General features: G+C 35.2%; 2 protein-coding genes across 5 annotated transcripts; both read right to left on the bottom strand.

Annotated features, from left to right (window-relative positions):
* Window positions 1-1,161: 1,161 nt before the first annotated feature.
* LOC106168969 (plasmolipin) lies at window positions 1,162-13,550 on the bottom strand. 4 transcript variants are annotated; one of them, XM_087010475.1, is made up of 5 exons: window positions 13,372-13,550; window positions 12,698-12,867; window positions 4,565-4,735; window positions 4,017-4,115; window positions 1,162-3,600 (listed from the first exon to the last, which is right to left on the bottom strand). In XM_087010475.1, the coding sequence occupies exons 2-5, from the start codon at window positions 12,833-12,835 to the stop codon at window positions 3,448-3,450; spliced, it is 561 nt and encodes a 186-aa protein (XP_086866601.1). In that variant the 5' UTR covers window positions 12,836-12,867; window positions 13,372-13,550; the 3' UTR covers window positions 1,162-3,447. The 4 variants fall into 4 exon arrangements, with proteins under 4 accessions (XP_086866601.1, XP_086866600.1, XP_086866602.1 ...); XM_087010474.1 differs by having other exon boundaries at window positions 12,698-12,894; window positions 13,372-13,547; XM_087010476.1 differs by lacking the exon at window positions 13,372-13,550 and adding an exon at window positions 13,140-13,298 and having other exon boundaries at window positions 12,698-12,894.
* Window positions 13,551-14,066: 516 nt separating this feature from the next.
* LOC106172885 (uncharacterized) lies at window positions 14,067-20,639 on the bottom strand. The gene is made up of 2 exons (XM_013553814.2): window positions 20,561-20,639; window positions 14,067-17,506 (listed from the first exon to the last, which is right to left on the bottom strand). Exon 2 carries the CDS (start codon window positions 17,487-17,489, stop codon window positions 16,074-16,076), a length of 1,416 nt encoding a protein of 471 aa, XP_013409268.2. The 5' UTR covers window positions 17,490-17,506; window positions 20,561-20,639; the 3' UTR covers window positions 14,067-16,073.
* Window positions 20,640-24,681: the final 4,042 nt, after the last annotated feature.

Raw genomic sequence — 24,681 nt, 5'->3', positions numbered from 1 at the left:
GTGTGTGTGTGTGTGTGTGTGTTTAATCTTCAGCACCACAGAAATGGCGATAATAATGTAATTAATTCTGGATTATAATAATATATACAAATAAAGTACTAATCATTTATGAAAATAACAACAAGAGTATATGTTATCTACAATCTATACGGGCATCATCTCTGCTCACGGTCAGCTGTCATTTTTGATCTGTTAATTATATGAATCCAAAAACGACCATAAAATACTACACCAGTCTACCATATTGTAAAAATGTTATGATAAAATAAGTAAACCCATTATTAAAATAGAATTGAACAGATGAAAAGTATATAGATGAACTGGCTAAGGGCTTGTATTTTAACCGAATTGAAAAGAAAAAAAACGTGCATGTAGCTTACCGTACTGATATGTTTCATTATGAAAATTTCAGATAATGAAACAAAACTCCTACTAAGCTATAACAAGACGACCTCCGAGGAAGCCTCGGTCGATAGAGCAGCACCGCCAATTAATTCTGCAGTGGACTAGGATCTAATAGCGGTTTCAGGCATAACAATGGAATCATGTGGATTTCGCCGTAGTGATAAACCCCTCGGAGATGGGGATAATGATGCACAAATAGGTATACTGTAAATTGAGATGCAACAAAACAAGATGCAAAGTTAACATCAAATTTTAATTATGCACAAAAAGTAATGCGGATGTAAGTAAACTGTGTATGTAGCATAAGGCTTCAGGCCCATGAGAGTTCAAGTTCACACTTTGAAAATGCCAGAATAAGAAAAATGAAAATTTTCTCAAAAATTTGCATGAAGTAAAAAAAATATATTTATTCAATCAAGCTTGTTTTCCAATTTTAAGCTGTACGTCAGTATTAAGGATCAATCTTGTAAATTACAAAGTAACAAGTAACATGTTTTTTTTTTTCATAACGTTTGTGGTGGCAGTACGCAAAGTAGTTTTTTTTTTTTTTTTGTAAATTTTTATGCAATATTACATAATAACTAACAGCAAAATTTTGTATTTCGTAACTATTTAATATACTGAAGGCCTATGTTAAAGCCGAGTGACATTTGTTCGTTCATTGGATCGTGTTGACTTGTGCTTCTTAAAATCAACTTAGAGCTCACTTGATCGTCTGCAAAATATCACAACGAACAGAAACAAACACTTCACAAATTTATTGATATGAATAACAATTTATTTCTAGTTTCTGTTTTTACTTTCTTACTTTTTTTTACATCCTACATATAATATACATTCAGTATTCTATATAAATAATTCCTCTCCCTCTACAATTATTAGACATCACATTGCTAACATATTTATTATTTGCTCAACTATTTGATAAATCAGTCAATTAGTAGGTTGGCATAGCAACCAACCCAAGGCTTTTAACCCTTCTGTGGCAGTCATTTTGTGCTGAAAACAAATTCTTATCTGTGTACTGTGGGACTCTTCACCCTGGCAGTCTTCCCATGCCTCGTGTGAGGACAATTTTTTGAATGCAGCAATGTTGGAGTTAAAATGTGAAAATTACATATCTTTTGTGAAATCGAAATAATAACCCTTCCAATGCAGTAATGACCAATATGTTAACACATTGATTCACATAAACGTGTGATAGAGCTGCCCCAATTCATCCTGGGTCAAAACACTCTTCCCAGAATGCCTTAACGACAGAGACATATTTTTGTGTTTACAATTCTGTGCAGAAATTCAGCCATTTGGTAGTAAGGTTGCTGTAGCAACCAACCCATTTCGTCTATTTGGTGGTTAATTCTCCAGTCATAAATTCACACTTAATTTCCCTGAATATACAAAAACAACTGAAAATATATAAATGACAAGATAACATGAATATAAAAATACCCAGATACGAGAAACAATAATTACTAATTAACATAAGAATCCGATTCCAATATTCCCTATGATAAGGCCACCTATATCAAAGCATGGTGCTGTGAGAAAACTAAATTATTTCTAATTAATTCACTAGTCTTCAAAGAAGGTAAAGGATCAAGGCATTCCCAGAGCAGCAGAATGTTAAAGCATCCATCAATAAAGAGGCCAAAGAACCTGAATTTATCTTTCATTGAAAAATTATTTTGCTGTGTCTTAAAAATCATTATAACATTACTGGTTCATAATCAAATTGTTTCCATCTTGTGTGCACCAACAAAATTCAAATACACAGGAAATGTTTACACATAAAATCTAAGTCTAAATGCAAATCAATACATTCATTATGCTCAACCCTTCACTATATAACAATACACCATCCTCAAGTTGTCTTGTGCCACTAAAAACATACACCTAAGCTAGAAATAAAATCAGACCAAGACAGCCAGCAAGCGATCTGCTGTTCTCTCAATTTCACGGACAAAACTTACAGTTTGTATCTCCACAAATTTGTGTATTTTAATACCCCACATAGCTGACACCACTGACATTAAATCCTTGGCTGAACATTGTTATCTTTAATATCTAGATTAGTTATCATAATAATACTATAATACATCCCAGTTAACAAAAGCCTCTCTCTGTGCTCAATAACAGGTTACAACTTATACATCTAGTTACATCACGCAGTGTGTTCAGACACAGAGTACAGTAATGATCCATTTTTTCAATGGGGAAAAATTATCAATCTTTCAAAAGCAATTTTGGAATCAATAAAAATATATATATTTCTGCATAACATTTATGGTGATTTTACTGTGTACAAAGAAATACAAGGTAGCCTGCTTTTCAGGTTTGTTGCTACCACTCGACAGGAATGTTATAGTTTCACAAATTTATGACTTAAAAATTTACAACATCTATAGAATCACGATTTTCCCCACTGAAAGGAGTCATTACCATATGACCAGGACTGGTTGGGGTCCAAATGACATCATCAGATAGCCAAATAAATTCATAATTACCTGAGGGGTATTGTGGACTGTTCCCAGTGGAGATGGGCATGCCTAACTTAGTACTACTATTTACGGCTGGAAATACACCTTAATATCCAGCAGTGGCTTATTAAGCTGTCTAAAAAAGAAAAAATAAATAAATAAATAAATAATAATAATAATAATAATAATAAAAGCCAGCATGTGAAGGAATGACAGTCAAAGAGGAACTATCCCGCAGCAGAGGCTGCTGAATCCCCTTCAGTTAACTTGGTCACCTTGTGATGTCATTCATACTTGAACCAGTTCTGGTTTATCCAAGGACACAATAAATACACAATGGTACACGGTTCATATTAACAGTTATACCCTACAACATTTCCACCACAGTTCTGATGCTCACATACAATATAAAGTGACAGAATCCATTACCTACATCTAAGCAGCTAACAGGTATATATAACATTTACAAAGCAAATCTCCAAGGACAAAGCAGCAGGTATTATCTCATTAATGCTTGACGTGCACTTGTTCCACTCTGATGGTGCACCTTGGAGAGTTGGTCCCTTTAATATCCCACGGTTTCCGTGGTAACTGTTTCCGTGGTGTGGGTTTCCTGGTGGGTGCTGGTATGCTGGGGTTGAGGACCGCCCTCTCTCCAGGTACGGAAACGGAAAAAAGCATCCACTCCATAGACTATCATTACCACAAATGCAAAGAACTACAAAGGAAAAAAAATGCACTTCTTTTATTTATTTTGAATTTAAATTATTGTAATTGTGTACAGTAGATTATTTACAAAACTTAAATTTCCACTGTCCTAGATCCTTCACCACTTTTCGGGTTCGTTGGGTTTTATTTGTTTATTAAGTTATATATATTTTTGAATAAACACTCACCTTAAAAGTCGGAGTTGAGGTTCACACATGTCTCGTGTTTATTTGTTTGTTTCTTTATTTTAATTGTAAATATATATATATATATATTACATTTAAATGTGTAAGGAGTTCTGAATAAGACATTAAGACAGAAAGGGAATAAAAAGGGGTTGTTTATGTGTAGATAAAAACTATAATTTTCAAACCAAACTGGACTCATTAAAGGTTAAATGAGAAGTAAAACAGGCGATCTACTTACAGCAGCGGCTCCAACTGCTGACCAATAGGGGGCTCTGACTGCACACACAATGGCGGCAATTAAATACAGGACCACAAACACCGCGTAATAGATGAACAGCTGAAATAAACATAAAACATGAGAGACAGTGCCACCTTGAGTTGATGCTAAATAAAATTACCTTGAAGACATTTTGGACATATAAAGATGAAGAATAAGTTAAAGAGTCACATATTAGGAAAAAAAATGAACACATTCATTGTAAGTATTATCAAGTATGTCCTCACTTACAATATAAAAGGCTTTAATATAACCATTTGTGGGTTATTAAAGCAAATATTTCTTCTAATTTCTCTTTTTCCAAATGATAATAATATTGGGAGGTACATATATTTTCAGTGTATCTGGTAAGGGATTCAGAAATTGATACAAAGTAAAGTAATTTGTTTAAAAATCATTCAGTTTCACATGTTTGAATTACAGACATTACACACCGGACTTTGTTTTTATAAGACCAGAGATTAAGCTCCACTTGAAATAGTGAACACTGAACCTAAACCCATCCTTACAATCAAAGTCCAAGGTCCAGGCAGCCGCGGCAATATGTTCAGGAAGATGATGACAAAGATGGCGGCTGTGGTAAGAAATGCGGTCATGGAGACGAACTGCACCCAGCCTCCTCCGTATCCGACCCAACCCAAGGGAATCGAGGCACAGATGAACACGATCAAGCTCAACACCTGAAATTATCAATAATATATCATATACATACAGTGTAATAGAAAAATACATAAAACAAAATAACAAAAATATTCTTCATATGGCCTGCACGGGCAGTGTATTTCATAGAAATATACAGCAAGTAAAAGCATGAAAGCTATAAAAACACATATACCTAACCAATATGAATTTGTGTCGTTTGCACAACAAGTTAAATTTATTACATATGAAGCCAACAGTAGATAAATATTTTAAATTCCATTACAAGGTATGTGCAGAGGTAAATTTTCATAAAGCCAGGTGTAACAACTAGTAAACTGGGGCCGTATTCTCAAAACTTTGTAACTTACAACAATTTGTAACTATTTACGTGAATTTGTATCTTAGACTTACACGGTATTCTCAAAACTCACAAACTCTTGTAACTTTTCACGTAACTTTCCGGAAGTGACGTTTGGTCCATGAATAACCCGCATCGACGTATTTTACTGCCGTGCTTTGCAGCGATAAAACGCTTATCTATACATAAAACTATCTTGAAATATATTAAAAATTATTCAGAAAGATGTTTTCCAATATTTTCTTACAAGTTTTCGTCGGAAAATCCACTCATTTTGAATGTGCTTCCTCCGACATGCGAGCTCAGAAATCGGACTTGGCTCCTCTTGTGGGATTCCCCCAGCTGGGATTCCCTAAGTTTGCCGCTAGCAAAAAGCGCTTTATTTCATTAAATTTACAATGAAAACGTGTGTGAATATATCCTACAGTAAGTAGCTTATAATAAACACTCACCACATTGTTCAAATTTGATACTTGCTTGGATTTCATGCTGTCTTAGGATACCAAAGCCATACAAATAAGTTCACACAATTCCTCTCTATATATGCCATTCAGTTAGATATAAAAGTGTAATTTTTATTTTAATATATAAACTTTGTTATTAAATATGAGTGAGTATATTTGTTTTTCTATTCACGTTTGCTGTGATTTTTTTATGATGAAGAGTTAGTAAATGTTATTTTCATGGTAAGCCACAAATAATAACACAAATTAATTAACACAAATAAGTTGGCCCAATATTTCAAAAATGACATTCAATTTAATATGGACATGTTATTTTTTAATAAAACTTATAATTGTGATTAATTAATGGGTGTTGGTATAAAAGTGAAAATATTTTTCCAGTACATCTTTGTTGTTACCATAAAGAGTGAGTATTTTTTTTTCATGTCAGTATGAAATGCACATTGTACTGGTACAAATGAACATGTACCTACAGGTTGGCTAGCATAAGCAGTAAAAAAATGAAAATAAAGGATTTTGTAAATAAATAAATAAAAATATAATAATAATAATAATAATAATAATAATAATAATAATAATAATAATAATAAATTTGGTCACTGATTACTCAGTCACATTTTCAATAATTTCAGGTATTTTTTGTTTCATATCATATCTACTTATTTACACTCACTGAAAACTAAAAAAAAATATTCTTTCCTTCTGGATTTTTTCACCAACAGTTCTCATATGAGATGTAAATTCTTTACAAGTGCCTGTGTTCTTGTTTTATTTCACTGCAGCTGAGACTTACAAAACCTTGACAAAGATTCATATGTAGTGTGTGTGCATAAAACGTGTGGGTGACACAGTAAACATTCATGAAATATGAATCTGTTGCTGGGTACATCCAAAATTATTTCATTTTAGGTGTATTCAATCATTTTGAACCTTGAAATGTGCTTGAATTTAGTTTTAAACCTGGATGCATGAAGGTAGTTATTCACAGGAAGGGGAGATATTCCTTTTTGGACATTATTTAATTTCTATTTTTTTAATGTTTCATCACCAGTGTGTATAAAATTTAATTTAAATGATATATTACTTCCTCTTTTCTTTGTTATAGAAACTTATGAGTGACTTTACATTGCCCTCATTTGCATTAAAAGAGTCATTGAAAAGCAATTGAATTAGTCTCAAAATTCTTATTAAATCCTTGAATTTGTTATTAGTGTTCATGTATGAACCTTGACATTGCACACTTAAATCATAGAAAGTTACACAAACATCCATGATAACTCACAAAAATTTAAATTAAAAAGTGAAAGGCAATGATTATCCCTAAAACCGACTTAAGAAAAAAAAAGAAAAGAAAATCTGTTTTGTGACTAAAAAGTACAAGCCACGGTTAAAATATATTTCATTGTGAATTATAAGATGTTTCTATTTGTTTACTCAAATTAAACAAACCAGCTTCCTGAAAATAGAAGGAAATTCACTGTACAGTGCATGCAATTTTAGTTTCAGCCATAACAATTGTGATAAGAAATACAAAATACTTCTTTATCCAAAACAAAACCCAAAATAATTCCTTATGAGCAGTATATGATGGAAAGAGACAAAATCTTGTTTGTGGATGAATGTATGTTTGAGTGCATCATAAAGGAGAAAATACAGAAAAAAATGATATGCATTTAAACTTTCAGTTATTATTACTGTTATTATTTATGATGAAATAAATAATCATTTTATATTCATTATTATTGTAACAAGACTAAACATTTGTTTTCTATGAGGAACTTAAATAATGAAATATACTTATTTCTTTGGCAAGAAGGTTTTTTTTTATTTTAATTAAAATTATGGTAAATACTGGTTTTATTTTCCCTTATCTTAACACTGCAGCAAGTAGATGGGACTATGCAGGAATTATATTTTGCAGTATGAATCAATTTCAAAATGAAACAGTAGCAAGAAAACAGCTATAATTGTTATGATCAAATGCAACCTAAGCAAGTGTCAGTTTACTCTAAATTAGAACTTACTCTGTAACTTTGTAATAAGTACAATGTTATGTAAGGAAAGCCATAAGTGGAATACTATCCAAAATGCCAATATTTACAATCTTTTACTAACTCACACATTACTAGTAGGTCTTTTTTTGGTATTTAAAACAGTTTAAGTCATTTGTTTTTTCCATCAGTGATGATTACCTCATTATTTGAACTGGATATCCTTTATTTAAATGGATAAACCGAGCCTTTTAAATTAGTTAAAATACTGTTTAAATATCTAAAATCATTCGAAAGTAGATGATAAGACATAATCATCACTGAATGCTCCCAATCCATTATTATTTTTAAAAAACCTTCAAGATAAAGTTAATGAAACTTATGCATATTTTTAAATGCAGTCATCAGCTGATCGAGGTCACCACGTCGCCGAAAGGGGGTCAACATTTGCAACTTTTTTTCCACTTGTTTCAAATCATTTGGCAGGCTCTCGATACTTTTTGATACATGTTGTACAGCATATCATTTTAAAGCATTTGAAACGGACTTTTTAGTTATATAGAAGACATATATTTTCTCTGCCACATGTATGGAATATAGGCATAAGAATCCAAGTCAAAGAATCGACAATAAAAATGGCGATTTTCAGATACACCTCCACGACAAATTACCACAGGATATTTGTAAACAATATAATTACAGCAAACATTATACATCAGTCGAAAGCCAATTTTCTTCCGAACAAAACCACATCTATTAAACTTGGTGTTTTGGTATAATTTTGATTTATTCACTGACTAAACATGTATCTGCATCCTAAAAAAGTCGGAAGCTTCAGAAACTGAAATTCAACCGTCGTTCGATTGATTAATCTTGACTAACAACTAAAGTGTTTTATATCGCCAAAAAGCTCATTAACTTGGCTTTCTCACAACACTAGTAATTCTCTCACATTTTTTAAAAAGTATCAGTTTTCATTTTAGTTTAAAAATTCGGACACCCTGCCAAACTGCCATGTTGCCATCGCGCGATCGATAGAAACGTATTTTTCTCATCTAAATCGTTAACTTTAGGCAACTAACCTGAAATATCCGAAAGACTAACCTTTCTCGCTGATAATAAAACATCCAAGGTTAAATAATTTTACTTGCTGTCAAAAATATCCGACAATAAACACGAGCATAAAATTCCCGCAGACAACACTTTCTTCCCGACTTTTCACCAAGTGCGCATGCGTACAACTTTTTGTAGCGACTTACAACAGCTCGGAAGCAGTTGTAAATTTACGTGCATATTTACAAGAGTTTGTAACTTACAAACCTTCGAGAATACCAACTTACGTGAACGATCGGACTTACGTGAAAAGTTACAAGAATTTGTAAGTTACAACCTTTCGAGAATACGGCCCCAAGGCAGCAAAGCTGTCAAATGTACAGACAAAAAACCGGAAAAAAAAAGATGCAAAATAGGTCAATTTGTCAATTTTGATGCAATAATAAATAATGCTTATAATAGCACAGTCTGTCAACAGTGATTTTTAATCATGCACAACAGGTAACATGGTCAATAACAGGAGCAGATCCAGAGATATTTTCTGACAGTATTCCAAAGTATCTATGTTGATCCATCCTCCATTTTGATGGTCTTCCAACAGAAAATAAATAGATACCAGTCAATATAAACTTACTAACCTGACTGTCTTCCGGAAGACCCAGAAGATGGTCTCAATCCACCCCTTCAATAAGATTACAGTTTCAGGACCATGAGAGACCAAAGTCACATGATGAAAGTCTCAATATTTGAAAAATGACAACAGTGCATAAAACAATATAACATAATGTTTAAAGACATAAAAAACAACACAACTGCTTATGTGGAAATACAGAAAATGAGCAGAGCCTCAGGTGGATGGAAGTTATAAGTCACAAATGCCAGTGTTTGAGAAAAAAATTAACAAGGCAGCAATTGTTGATTATTATTGATTATTGTCCTCTTTGGCCCACTTCTGACAGTTCCTGAAAATTTCAGCAAAATTGGTCCTATCAAAAACTTATTTGCAATATAAAACAAAATTTACCTGCATAATTATCACTGCTTCCTTATTATTAATCTAGCAGAGAGCTTTACCTTTGGGAGTTTACAGGGAAATATCAACAAGTGTGCTTTATGTAATCTCATTTAATGGCCTATCAATTAGGCAAATTACTTTATAACACTGAAATTAGCTAAGTGATACCCAAGGGAAATTTACAGACTAACCCTCTCAAAGGTCTTTCAGGCCCATAAGTCACAAAATAGGAGACTACCAATTCTGATGCAATAATACATTATGTTTAACTGCACAGTCAACATTAAATTTTAATTTTGCACAACAGGTAACACCGACGAAAGTAAAAGCATAAGGCTTCAGGCCCATCAGAGTTCAAGTTTATGCTTAGAAAGTGCCAGAATGAGAAAAATGAAAATTTCACACAAAATTGCATAAAATTCAATAATAAATGATAACCCAATTGACCTGGCTTTCTAATTTGAAATACATGCCAATCCTAAAAATCGTACTTGTAAGTTAAAAATAATAATTAACATAGTTTTCTTTTCATAATGTTTGCAGTAGCAGTGCAAAAAGATTATTGTCAATTTTGATGTAACATTACATAATAAATTATAGAATAATTATCACCAATTTTTGATTATTGACTATAAATAGCATGGACATGTAGAAAATTTGATTACCATACGGCTTCATGTCCATGGGAGCTCCAAGTCCCACAATGAATATGCCAAAAAGATATATATTTCACTAAAATGTATAAATTCCAGAAAAAGAAGCCAATTAGACTGCTTTTCCAACTCGGGCTACATTTTAGTCATGTGTTTCTTTTTTGAAAGTTTGACAATCATAAGTAACACGGTTTTCTGATAATGGTCATCATGGCAGCAGCACCAAAAATTGTGTTTTCTTCTATTTTGATGGAATATTACATAATGCTTAACAGCATAATGACCATCAATTTTTAATAATAAAATATATGTGTCATGGATTTTCAGAAATTGAGACTAGTATGGGTCTTCAAGCCCATGGAGGTTCTAAGTTGCACCTTGAAATTGCCAATAAGTGAAAAATTAAATTTTCACAAAAAACTGTTAAATTGCCAGAAAAATTTACCAAACAGACTGCATTGCCTACTGAAGCTGTATGTTAGACCCACATTTCTTTCCTTTAAGTTTGAGAACAGCAAGTGACATGATTTCCCTTAAATGGTCATCATAGGAGCAGTGCCCTAAATAGGGGTTTCTTCAAATTTTGATGCAAAGTTACATAATGTTTAACAGCATAATAACCATCAAATGTTATTAATAAAATATTAGTAACATGGACATTCAGAAAACGTGACAAGCAAAGGTCTTCAGGATCATGGAACTTCAAAGTCACACCTTGAAAATGCCAACATGTGAAAATTTAAAACTGTTTAACTGCCAGAAAAATTACAAAACAGACTGCATTGCCTACTGAAGCTATATTTTAGTCCCATGTTTCTTTCCTGTAAGTTTGAGAACAGTATGGACATGATTTTCCTAAAATGGTCATCATGGGAGCAGTGCCCTAAATAGGGGTTTCTTCAAATTTTGATGCAATATTACATAATGTTTAACAGCATAATGACCATCAATTTTTAATTATAAAATATTAGTATCACGGATATTCAGAAAATGTGACTAGCAAAGGTCTTCAGGCCCATGGAACTTCAAAGTCACATCTTGAAAATGCCAAATTGTAAACAAGACAGCACTGTTCTGAAATGGGTTTATTTTCATTTTTAACACTTTTTTAACATAAAACAAAATTAACATTTTACTGCCATTTTTATATGACCAACTAAGAAAATTGATGAGATGGGAAAAGAATCAATAGAACAGTGTTAAATGTCCAATTTCCTCCATTCTGAGATTCTGAACATAGTGGATGATTGAATCTGACAAACTGCAATGATATGAGTTTATTTCCATTTTTGACACTTTATTACACAATACATGATAACAAGTTTACCATGTTTTTTACATAATCAACTAACAATGTTGTAAAGATGCAGGAAATATCAAACAAACACTTTTACGCATCTTATTAGTTCAATAATGAGACTGTTAACATGCCTAAGAAATGAACCTCAGGAAATGTGAAAAAACAGTATAACTTCTAAAATAATGGCCCGATAATGCTGATTTTCGAACTCAACCTGTGTTTTAGTAAGATTGACCACTCCTGTGAGTAAAATGACAATTGGCCATTCCGTTTTTCTTATATTGTGTTATCAGTGTTGCATTTATATTGAAAAAAGTGAAAAAACAGCATAAATTCCCTAAAAATGGCCCAATCATGCTGATTTTCGAACTCGACCTGCGTATTATGAATATTCATCAGTTCTGTAAGTTTCAAGTCAAAAGGTAAAATGGTTTTCCACTTATCGTGTTATCGGTGCTGCATATATACTGAAAAAAGTGAAAAAACAGCACAAATTCCCTATAAATGGCCCAATCATGCTGATTTTCGAACTCGACCTGCGTATTATGAATATTCATCAGTTCTGTAAGTTTCAAGTCAAAAGGTAAAATGGTTTTCCACTTATCGTGTTATCGGTGCTGCACATATGCTGAAAAAAGTGAAAAAACAGCATAAATTCCCTAAAAGTGACCCGATCATGCTGATTTTCGAACTTGACCTGCGTATTATGAATATTCATCAGTTCTGCAAGTTTCAAGTCAAAAGGTAAAATGGTTTTCCACTTATCGTGTTATCGGTAAAAGTGCACGGCAACGACGGCGACGGCGACGACAGACGCAGATGATGGCTATATGTACAGACACATCTGTGTCTGTACATAAAAATAGCACTTTCAATAAGCAGCTGAGTTGTGACTTCATTATACTTTGGTATATGGTTATATGGGTACAACTAAGTCTGGAATTTACTCTGAACTCTGAGTACTCACTTAACACCTTTTCTGACAGCAATCTGCAGCAAAATACTTCAAACTGACCATTCAATTTAAGCTGAATATTCATCAAGGCTGGGCAAGTGCACATTTATTTCAATGTGGCATTTTATGCTTTCTTAATTTTTACTTTCTTTTTTTTTTTTTTTTTTTTGTCCTTTATATTTTTTCAAGATTGATTCATTTTCAAACTTACTATTTCTACAATCTGTAGAATACCAGGAATGGACTTGAGGTATTGCATCTGGGGTCCAATGCCACTGCTGGACTCCGTGGTGGTGGTCGTAGTGGTCGTGGTCTCATACTCGTACTTGGTTGGCATATCGTCCGCCATGATTACTGGTTGTTTTGATCACAATAGTGTGCCTTCAACAGCAAGTAAAGGTGTATCATCTACATAAAAAAAGGTATGAAAGATTGCTTTTGAATGCCATGAAACTGTGATTTTTTTCTGTTGGGCAGTGACCTCAGAGATTTAACTACCATTCAAACAGTGTTAGTGAAACAATTAGTATTTCTGCCCATTACTATCAAATATATATAACTTCGAGTCATTTACTCAGTGTTATATGATTTTCTCCTGTACCCGTAAGCAAAAAAGGGAAAAAACAAACATTCAGCTCACAGAACAAACTAACTTTGTCATCTGAGTCACGATAGCGTGACGCCGGCACATTTCACATGACAATGTTCCCTGTTGTAACTTGTAACGTAATGCCGACAGCAGTTCCCCTCGTCAAGACGACAAATTTGAATTATTATCTTTCTAAATTCAGAAGGCCATCAAGAACAAAATAATTCAAATGTGAAAATATTCTGGTTTGTATAAACACGACTGAGCGATATGGATAATACACAATTCATTATTACCTGAGTTTCCAAATAATGTCTATCGAGACAGTAACGCCTTCTTGTGACTTTGAATCAATCTATGCATCTCTTGCAGTGCGATAGGTGGCGCTGAGCAAGACGGCAGCAACTTGATATATTAGCGTTCTTTAAAAATGTTGCTCTACGTTCTAACCTGGACGCATCATGTATTGTGTGTGCGACAGGGTCAAGGCGACTTTTTTCGACTGTTTACTTATTAAAAATGAGAATCTTCTGAATATTTGATTACCATAATGCATATCAGTGGCGGATTTCCGGGGAGGGGGGGGTCAGGACCCACCTGGCACCCACCCCCCCTTCTTCCATTTCTGATTAAAATTATAAACGCACCAAAAAACGTCTAGCAGAATCATAGTTCAATCCCTTAAAAAAGCCGCCACTCCCCTTCAAAATTTATGGACCCGCCCCTACATATGCTTAGTTTTGTAAAATGACTTGCAATGTTAATGTTATGTTTAATTTTGGGGGATTAATAGCAAAAATTAAGGTTACAAAAAGTTTTTAATCTATTTAATTTACTTAATAAATTTGCATGTACTTTATAATATATAGGCCTACAATGGTTGATTAAGTCCAATAAACCTATATTGTCAACTTGGACTAAATAAATTTTCACATACACAGAAAACCATGATTAGAAACTCACTGCCTTTCAATATTACAAGCACAGAAGATTAAAAAGTTAAATGCCAGTTTATTTTCAAATTTTAAAAAATTATACTATAATCAAACATTGGCATGCATATCACTACAGTTGAGCTAAGACCCCAATCCCACAGATTTTAGATCGATCTATCCTTGTGGAGAGTCTCACTAGATTACTGTCAACTAAGCTGGCTTAAGCGTCTGTCCCGTCTACTAAAAGCTGTAAGGGGGTAATTAACTACCATGCGCACTCGGCTGACATCAATTTAGCATGAACCCCCAGGGAGTTAGGACAATCTAGATGGATCGATCTAAATCTATGGGAATGCACTCTAAGACCTATTGTGTTAAAAAGCTACGACTTATTGTGTTACTGAATTATCTTCCAATTTTCATTCCAAATAAACCTAAACAATAGATGAGCAATAAATTCAACTACCCATCAACATCAAACTATTATTTCATTATCACCAGTCATCAGTTACATTAATGAAACTGTTAGTTCAATTAACCTTAGTATTCATTTATTAATTAAGAAATAATGGGGCTCTTATTTTTGATAATGCAATTTACAAAGTCAGATTTATTTTACTACAATCTTAAAAGAACCATTTTCATAAAAATTAATATTTTAATAATTCTAAAAATATCAATTGTTGAGGGTCAGACTCAATATTAGGTATGAACCTTTCCTCATTGCTGCATTTTTACAAAGTCACAATCTTAAAAATATTAATCAAATTCAATTCCATATCACTTAAACTCAGATAATATACAAAAACAAGGAAATTTTCCTTAACAAAGGATTGCAAATTAAGTAGTTAAATAAGCACCATGATATATTTGTGACAAATTGCAAGATTGTACAATATTTAAACATAAAAGCAACTGCAGAAAACTTCTCAGGCCCAACAAGTGAAATATGAATGGAAAATTTGTCTTTCGGTCAACAACAGTAGACAGAAAAAGTTGGATACAACTCATTATTATTTTAATTATTGAATTCACTAGAAATATTGCACAGGTAGTACAACTCTAAGGACTAGAACCAAAACAAGTGGAAAAATTCCCAAAATAGGATAAAAATTCAATAGTTATTTGTCATAAGCACTGAATGATAGAATTCTGTACTGTATGCTGCACATCAAACATATAAGTGCAGCAGCCATGTGGCCAGTAATATTTGTCAAAACAAAGAAAAATATGTCCAGTCCACCTCAGTGAATCTATTTATCAAAATATTTTTATCCAAGCTGCGGTAACCTTGTATTACACTGCAACATGTGATAGTAGACAATTTTTTAAATGCTGGTATCATATTTTCTACTTATTTTTTACTCAACTGAACACATAAGAAAGGTGAAAAAAATCCAGAAGTGTAAGAGGAACTCCAAATCGGTTTTTGATTGCAACTAACAGGCCGAGCGTGGAATAGGATAATACTCTGAAATACTTTTAAACTATAATTACTCAATTCAGCCATTAAAAGCATTCCCTAATACTGAGGCTGTCAGAATAAAGCTAAAATTTCCACTGCTCTCTACAACCTAGTTCACACCACTGAATATAAAATACAACTTTTAAAAATGTAAATTGCGTATATATACATACATAGTAACTCTTTACGTTCTTGGCAGCTAAAATGTTCAATAATTTAAAATAAACAAATAATACATTCATTTTATTTAATGAACAATAAGATGACTAAAGATATATAGAAATTTTGTATTCATTTTATCATATAAAAACTTTATAGAATACCTGTATAAATGAAAAGATGTTTACAGCAAGGTCAACTTTAACAAATCCACTATATACAATACAACTCCAATAAAAGTCTTACTATTCAAATTGATAATATAACGATGCCATGCTATATTTTCATATTGTTATGAGTTAAATGTATGAGTCTATGGGGAAATCTGGGGTTAAATGTGATTTTTGAAGAACAGTAAAAAGAAATCCCTTATCATCTCACTTGCTGTAAAACTAACCGTAACAAAAAAATTTCCTAAAAAAACCCATTTTAATTCGGGTCATTCCCCGTCACGATCAGTGTCCTCTTTGTCGTCATGGCATGGAGGCGCCCACAGGTAAGAGCAACCAATCAAATGCTGCCTTTCATGTTGATTCATGTCAATACCATCACCAAGGCGACCACAGAAACGACAGGTCTTTCTCACTTTTTGTGCTCGACTGCTTCCTGTCAATTTCGCAGGAGCAGTGAACTCACTGAGATCGTATTCAAACTTGGCAGCAATCTGCATGTCTTTTGTATTCCTGAATTTTTTCCAGTCAAAGTGTAAGTTGATGTGATTGGTCAGATTCTGCAGCTTGGCTACCTTATAGGTGCAGTAAGGGCACTGATGATTGGCTGGTTTTCTATGGAAGTCTTGATGCATCACAAAAAGGGAGGCTTCCTTGGTTGCAAAGGGGCACAGATCACAATGATATTTACTCAGTGGAGCAAGCATCCTTTTCTTCTTCTTCAACTCCAACTCCCTTACGGGTCTCAGGGGGCCATTTTCCTTCCCTCTTACTCCAGATTCATCCAGGCCCCTTCCCCTACACTGTCCATTCTGCATTAAAGAAGTCTTTGGATAAAGTATCTTGCCACCTTTGCCTATATAATGCACTTTCATATGCATAGCTAGAAAGTTGTAAGTCTTACAACTGTATGTACAGAAGGCACATTCAAACTGGGACGCATGCATGTGAAATTCCATATGACGACACATGTTCTTCTTGCTGCGACACTTGTATGGACACTGATCACACCTCAACACTATACGCCGAGCCTTCACGACAGGGGGTCCAAGTTCTGTGCTTTTCCCTGCCGCTACTTTAGCCCCCTCTGCTTCTAAAGCTGTGCGCTCCACTTTGATGGAAGACTGCGGTCTCACCTTGGTTCTTGATGACGAGGAGGCTCGTTGAACTCTCACAGCTTTTTCGACAAGTTTACTGGCCACTGAGGATGCTGTCACTGGCTGTACGATCTTGTGTCCCGTGTACTCGGGATGATGCTGTAAGTGATTACTCATGGAGTGCTGATGGTCAGTACTGAAAGGGCAGTAACTACAGCTCAACTTCCCCTTAAACTTCACTTTGCCCTTGCTCACTAGATGGAGCTCTATGTGCTTCCTCATAGTCTTTGTTTTAGATGAGCCCACATAACTGCAGTGCTGACACTTTTTCAGTGAGACGCCTGCACCATTGGGGCTTTCAAAATTCCTCAGACCCGTGTGACGAGCAGTATGGCGGTTAAGATTGGCCATATTACTGGTTTTAAATGGGCAGTACGGGCACGCCACGGCACCCTCGATGTCCTTGGCCTTCCGTGTGTGAAAGCTGAGATGGTGTCTAAATGTGGCCCTCCATTCTGACTGATAGGTGCAGTGAGGACAGTTGTAGATCTTCTGGGGCTTGGCTGGACGGTTGCCGTGGGAGGCCATGGCCGTCGCTATGGAAACTGAAATACAAACAGAACTTTTTCCTAAATTCTTTCCGTTAGTGTTACTAAGCAACCAGTTGTAAGTATCAACTCTAGCCAAGTACTAGGTCTGGATAAATTAACAATACATATCATGAAATTATCCTTCAACTTGAAAATGTCAAAGAAACAAATTGCACATTATAAATACTTTATCATTTACGTAATTTCTTCTAGAAGATAACAGATGACATAACTTAAATGACCACATTAACCTGATTTTAAAAGCCAAGCTGCACTCCCCATTCTCTAGATGTCATTTATTATATGTTTTGTCAATGTATTCCATTTGTTTTCAAATTATAGCATTTCAACATTCTCAAAGCATCCCAAGATATTCTGCAATGGACTCTTCTTTCCATTTTCAGAGAGCAAATTCTAATTCTGGCCAGCATATTTGTATATATCAGGGTACATGTAACAGAGAGCTATTGTCCATGATAGGGGATAAAACTGCAATGATAGTTACTCTTGTTCTGTCCACACTCAGTAAGTGTACAACAGGAGAAAATGTAAGCTGGAGATCTCATTCCATGAACCATGTACAAGACTACAGCAGTTTTCTTAACAAATCTAGCATTATTCTTGTCTGTTTACTAGTGCAGTCATTAAAACAAGGTGCCTTGTTATAAATAATAAACTGAAACCCAATGACATGAATATTTCAAAGCTGTCATACCAAGATGGTGGTAGTTACATATTCATTATTAACACGATCTCAGTGATTGCACAGCTTTTCATTTTTTTAAAATGATTTTCTCTCTCCCTCTCTCTCACACACACACACACACACACACATGCACATACAAACAAACACACACGCACACTTACACATTGCATCAAATCAGGTGTGACAAATATTAAGCAAACCTGTGTCCTTTGTTTATCATCCTAACACCCTGCCCACTACTAATTTACAAGACTAATGTTTCTGACAGAAATAAGACCCATATTCAATCAACAAATCCACATCTAACCTAATCGTTGTCATCCATGAGAAACCTACATGTGCTATGACACCATCTGGTTTGTATTCAGGCAAGCTGCTACTGGAATAACACACACTATTATTATTTAATAAGTTATTAGATATGTGTAGATGGAACTGAGACAAGTTTACACATTAATTTACATGGTTCTGAACATATTGAAGTGTGAAGAAAATGGTTTTAAGAAAAATGTTCAGTTTTCCAGGTTTTAGAAAAAAACCCTCCGAACATTTATAGTGGAACCAAATACCTTATGTAAATTTTTGGGGGTTAAATTGCTCTGGGGTCATGTTAAAAAAAAAAAGCAGAATTCAGGGGTTCTGCAGAAACAGCTAATGTCTGGTTTCAGTCGCTAGGTCAATTTACAAGTAGACCAAAGCATGCCAAAGCTTTTCTTTTTTATGTACTTTTATAAACGTACTATCACTAAAGAAAAGAAATAATACTATACAATGAGTGAAAAGTCGTGTATTTTAAACTTAAATCAGGTTGACCCTATTGTAGCAATACTGATTTCAACGTGGCATAAAACTAGAGCACGGTTATCAGCAATCCAATGTCTTGAGTATGTTCAACTCTGATGTGTATTTCATGTGAGTTTGACACACCTGTCTTAGGTAAACACAGCTCAACTAATAATGAGCAACCCTCTTCAATCTACTGCATTCTATCCGCCACGTATTAGCTACAGTCTATTTGCCATGTATCAATTCATTGTATAGTGGAAAGGTGTAAATTATGAAGAATGTTTGAATACAAACTCCTGTGATAATAGTTCAATGTGAAACAAGGTCCAACTAACATACTGTACACACACATACACTGGGATAGCACTGACACTTGCCAATTTTGCCAATTGCTAAAACTGACATAAATTGGCTAAACAAAAAAGGACTTGATTCGACTCGTTTTAGTCAAATTATAACCATTTGGATAACATATTGACAAAAAAGTGGCGATTTGGCTTAGCGATAAAAAATTGCTAGCCCTATTCCAGCACAATGTAAACTCCAGAGTGAGATCTTTCTCTGCTTTATCTTCAATTTTATTTTAAAAAAAATATATATTTTTTTGCCTATTTTGCTTATTTTGCACATAGACCAGCTAAGCCAAGAATAAATGCTGACACCCTCCCCACATACACCATCATACGTACCTTGAACCATCTTGTACCCATCTCTCACGCACACACACACATGCATGCACACATGCACACACATTCTGATATCTATGGACCCTGAAGCAAAGCTGATTTCCTAACTGGATGCCATTTTCATCGTTAACTATAGATATAGGGTAGTTACCCATACATGGAAATAAAAGTGTGTGCGCAACCTTACATTAACACACATATAAACCTAACTGGTGCCCCGCCTGACTTAATATGAAATACTGGGTCTAGCAGTGTTGATATCCACATTTAAAACACATAAATATGCCAACCACATGGTCGCTTTTCATACCATATACTAAGGTGTTATGTAATAATACACATGTAATACTAATTTCATCTCAATACTTCGGTCCAAACCCAACTCTCACATACCTAAAATACACTGATATTTTTCCTGGACACATGATGAAGACTGATTTTGCCAACCTCTGGACTAGTGTACAGATATCATGAGGACATACCGTCAGGGAACACCGTCATTGTTGAACAGGTGCCCTGCTAAACCCGATAAATACCTGGCGACGAAGGCCATTACGTCACTTTTATCTCTCAATCCTCCCCCAGAATGGTTACGTACTCATGCTAGAGATAAAACCTTACCCTAGAAGTCACTATCAGTTATGAAATAAGCAAAATGCGAAATCATAAGAGCAAAATTTTAGAGGAAGAGGGACAGGAGCATAAGATGGAGTGCAAGTGACGAGATTCAATATTCACGTTTCTTGCTGTCCCGTTTAACACCACCAGACATTATTCATATTTGGCTAATCAAATTAAGAAGAACAGTCGATCACAATATTCTATCAAATATCACTACAATATCTACCATTCTATTTATCGACCTGAGAAATAATTTCCTGGAATACTTGCCTCTTTGTTCAGCCTTTCCCGGGTAAATTACTTTCAGACCTCTAATACTGAAGAGTACATGCCACAGGGTCTTGTTAAATTGTCAGATTTCGTCCATTCAAATTTACAAAATTAGAAGTGTAATTATGTCCAATTATTGATAATATTTTTAATTTAGGCCACAGTAAACAATATACTTATTTCATATGGCCTTAATGTATCAAATGCAATAAAGTTTCTGAAGGTATTTCTTTATTCCCTGTGTTTCGATGCACAGCTTGACCTTTGTCTTGAAAGGCGCATCTCCGAAAATGGAAATACAACTGCTATACTTCCATGTTCCGAATAAGGCCATGTTTTCTGTAGCCATCACTTCAACGATCGGGGGGAGTAACACATTTTCACGTATTATTGGCAGCAATTTGAATGTTTCATTGTAGGCTACATCAAGTTCATGCACGAACACCTAGCTCTGTTTGTTTATAAACTGTGATTTTTACCGGCATGTTCATTGTTCTTGTTTCTTTTTTCTTTCTTTTTTTCAAAGCACATCTAAAAAGTTCAAAATAAAAAAAATATCATAGATCAAGATAAATGATTTTACAAAAAATCCCTTATCAACATCCAATCGCTCATTTTCGCAGTAGGGAACAATTAAATTACTGATTAAATGCACTTTGTTTTACATCAAAAGCAAAACTAATAACAGCAAAAAATCCCTGATAACACATTAAATGGACTACTGTTCAACGTAAGTCTTAAAACCGTACCAAAAGGCACCGTTCTCCCTCCAAACTTTAGAATATCAAAATTTTCGGGTCCCGAACCCCACGGCTTCCCATCCGCAGCCCCCCCCCCTTCAAACAATCTTGAATCCACCCCCTGCCACTAAAGCGTTTTCGCAATTCTTCAGGAATTTGTGCTTGCCATCAGACCATGTGGACCCTCATAGATGGCTAAATAACCTCCGTGATAATCTTTTAAGAGACTATTACAAAAAAAAAACAAAACAACTATTTTAGAAAATAACACTGGACTAACTTTAAATGTAGGAATGGATTATTAACCATCGGTAAGTATGGGAAAATCGTCGTTTACCCCAGGAAAATCCCTTTTGGCCAGTCGTTATCCCTTTAATACCCTGATCAAAAATCAGCTTGTTGCCCATTTTTCGCAAAATCATGTTTTTAGTATCTTTAGTAGCAATTATGCATTATAATAGTTGCAACCGTAATCCTTGACAAAACGATTAATGGAAAAGCACATATGTTATAAAATCACATGTTTGACTTCTCTCTCCTTCGGCGACTAAGACTGGGTTCCCATACTGGATCGACCTAACTCCCTGGGGGTTCACGCTATAGGCCTATTGCTATCAGCTCAAGAGGCTTAAATGTCTGTCACGCCTACCGAATCAGCTAGGGGTAAAGATAAATACCCCCTAACAGTTTCACTAGGCGTGACAGACGTTAAAGCCGTTTAGTTTGACAGCAATTTAGTGAGACTGCCCAGGGAGATAGAATATCCAAATATCTGTGGGAATGCATGGTCCCTTATAATGCCATTTTCAGCGTTTGATTCCCTGCTGTGTCCCATGTTTTTCTTTGTGTGTTCAACCCTGTGTTTTCCTTTAGTATGTTTAGGAATATGGGCCTTTGCCTGCCTTTAGTTTTCTCCCCACAGGAATCTTTAATTTCCAGCCAGGATGAGGTCCGCGATTTGGGCTTTTCTGATGACGTGACCGGCGAATTTGGTCAAAGACAAGCTGTGCTTACGAAAGCATTCCATAGCACTAAAAAATACAGCTTGATTTCAAATATAGGCTTTATTAGACTAAATGTTCAGAATTTATCATATTTCTTTCCAGGTTACTTTTTACTGTATGCGTATGTCTTGATCACTGTTTACTGTGTATGTCTCTGGTTATATTCACAGTTATTCTCCGTGAGCCAAAAATGCATCAGCCCTAAATGTCCACATGATAATAACTGAGGCCCTGGCAGAGGATAATGCTGATGTGTGATTCATGGAACACTTAATAATTATTTGGCACTGCCACTTGGATAATCTCGTGTAGGTCTACATGTATATCCCTGTGGAACCGCACATTATTTGTATAATGTGTACCGCACATTATTTGTTTGTTAAAAATCTACCCAGTTAATTTGCAACAGGGTCGCGCGACAAGGTTATTTTCAGTTGCACCCTGGATTACGCACGCTTGCTCCGCAAGGTGTCGCCTGTGGAGGTGAGGCAGCACAGCCCATATGGTTACTGTGGCGAAGGTGACAGGTACTTAAAAACATTTTTTCATAACTGTCATTATTCTTCATTCTATTCACAAATTTGATATTTACGGCAGTGGAAAATGTGGCACTGGCAAAAGTGGGTCTAGGTGCGTTGACAGGCCGCACAGGTGTCCCCAATTAACCACCGCCAGAGAAGAGACCCAGAGCATTAAACCTGTAGATATTGGAAATTTGGCCAAAGTTAAGCAACTGAGGCTTTATTAGACTTGGGCAGAAATCGAGAGGAATGTCCAGTGACATGCCAAACCCCTAAGTTCAAGTCTTGGCCCTTGACACAGTAACGCACCCCTTAGACTCCATTCCCAGAGATTAGATCGATCTACTTTAGATCGACCTAACTCCCTGGGGGTTCACGCTAAATAGCTGTCAGCCGAGCGGGCACGAAAGTTAATTACCCCCTTACAGCTTGTAGTAGGCGGGACGGACATTTAAGCCGGATTATCTGACAGTAATCTAGTGAGACTCCCCGAGGGGATAGATCGATCTAAAAGCTCTGGGAATACGCCCTTAGTCAAGAATCTGAACAAATCAATGTTGGGCAGGTATGCTCTATTTTCTGATTTCGTTTTCGGGATTTAATCAACTTGATTGTCAAGTTCCAGACCTTTTGTTCCCAGGCACTAGTAGCAAACTTTATCAGATAACAATCTGACACTACCACGCTGCACTAACAGCGCTGTAAACCCAGTTATCAATGCTGCCATCTTTACCTGTATCTCTCCCGGTAATTACCAGTGGTACGTTTGATATATTTCAGTAAGGAAATATGGTGTGATGCTTATACTTATTTGTAATACACTGTAGGGCCTACGTTAGCATCAACCTGTTAATAAAAACTTGAAGAAAAAGCATCGACGTATGACGTACACAATTTGATCACATTTGATCACATGTAACATGACTAAATTCCAAAACGCCAAGAAAGTGACTGTCGTAAGTACATACTTGACATTTTTAAATAAGGAATATTTCAGTTTCAAAGTTATACCTATGTAAAAAAGCGTTCTTAAAAAAATCATATCTCTTAAAAGATATTTGAATGGAGAAGTGTGTAGTCAGGTGTGTGGCTACCAATTAACTGACTTATGTGACCGTTGCACTGCTGCATTGTGTAATTTGCAGTGATTTAATTTGGTAGTGCACCTTTGGGCTGGTCAAAGCTTTGCTTTGGCGAAGCATGGTTCTGTCAAATGTCGGCAATTACTGCATAGAAGAATTTGAAATTTTGCATGCAAGCGGCCGGTTTTGCAGTGTGTAAAATGAATTAAACAGTGTTTTACAAAATTGTTAATTTCTGCCAGAATGGTGCGAAAAAGACAGACAATGCCAGACAGATTATTGTGTTACACGAAACGGTCAGCACAGTTTAAGACCTTTTTCATCTTTTGCGGAAATACGAAGTGCGCATGACAGGAACCGCGCGCCACAGGGGTCATGGTAGTCCTCTGCTGTTTTCAGCATAGCAATGCTATGTGTAGATGATGTACAAGGTGCGCATATAAAAAGGTCGTTTGAAGCGTGCACTGCTTTCTGTCAAAATAAAAAGGTGGCTGAAGCACAGAAATGCGTAAACTGTACAAATGTAGGCAAGACAACAGCTATTTGGACGGAGAATCAAGCAATTAAATGTTTTCTTTCTCAGTTTAAATACGATGCGCTGTACAACTACACTTCACCTAAGCGTCCGAGCCTTGGCTGCATTTTCAATAGTGATGACGAACTAAAGCTTCAGAGTGCTTTTAAATGCTTCCGATAATAAAGATATGTGAAAGAGACTCGTAATTTTTTTATATATAAAATCAAAATAGCCAGTACTCGTACACAGCTTTCAAG

Source organism: Lingula anatina, chromosome 4 (assembly GCF_051362555.1).
Source record: "Lingula anatina isolate TDL-2025a chromosome 4, LinAna3.0, whole genome shotgun sequence".
In the NCBI taxonomy this organism is placed as follows: Eukaryota; Metazoa; Brachiopoda; class Lingulata; order Lingulida; family Lingulidae; genus Lingula; species Lingula anatina.
Note: the sequence above shows the minus strand (reverse complement) of the source record. Positions and strands in the feature narration are given on the sequence as shown.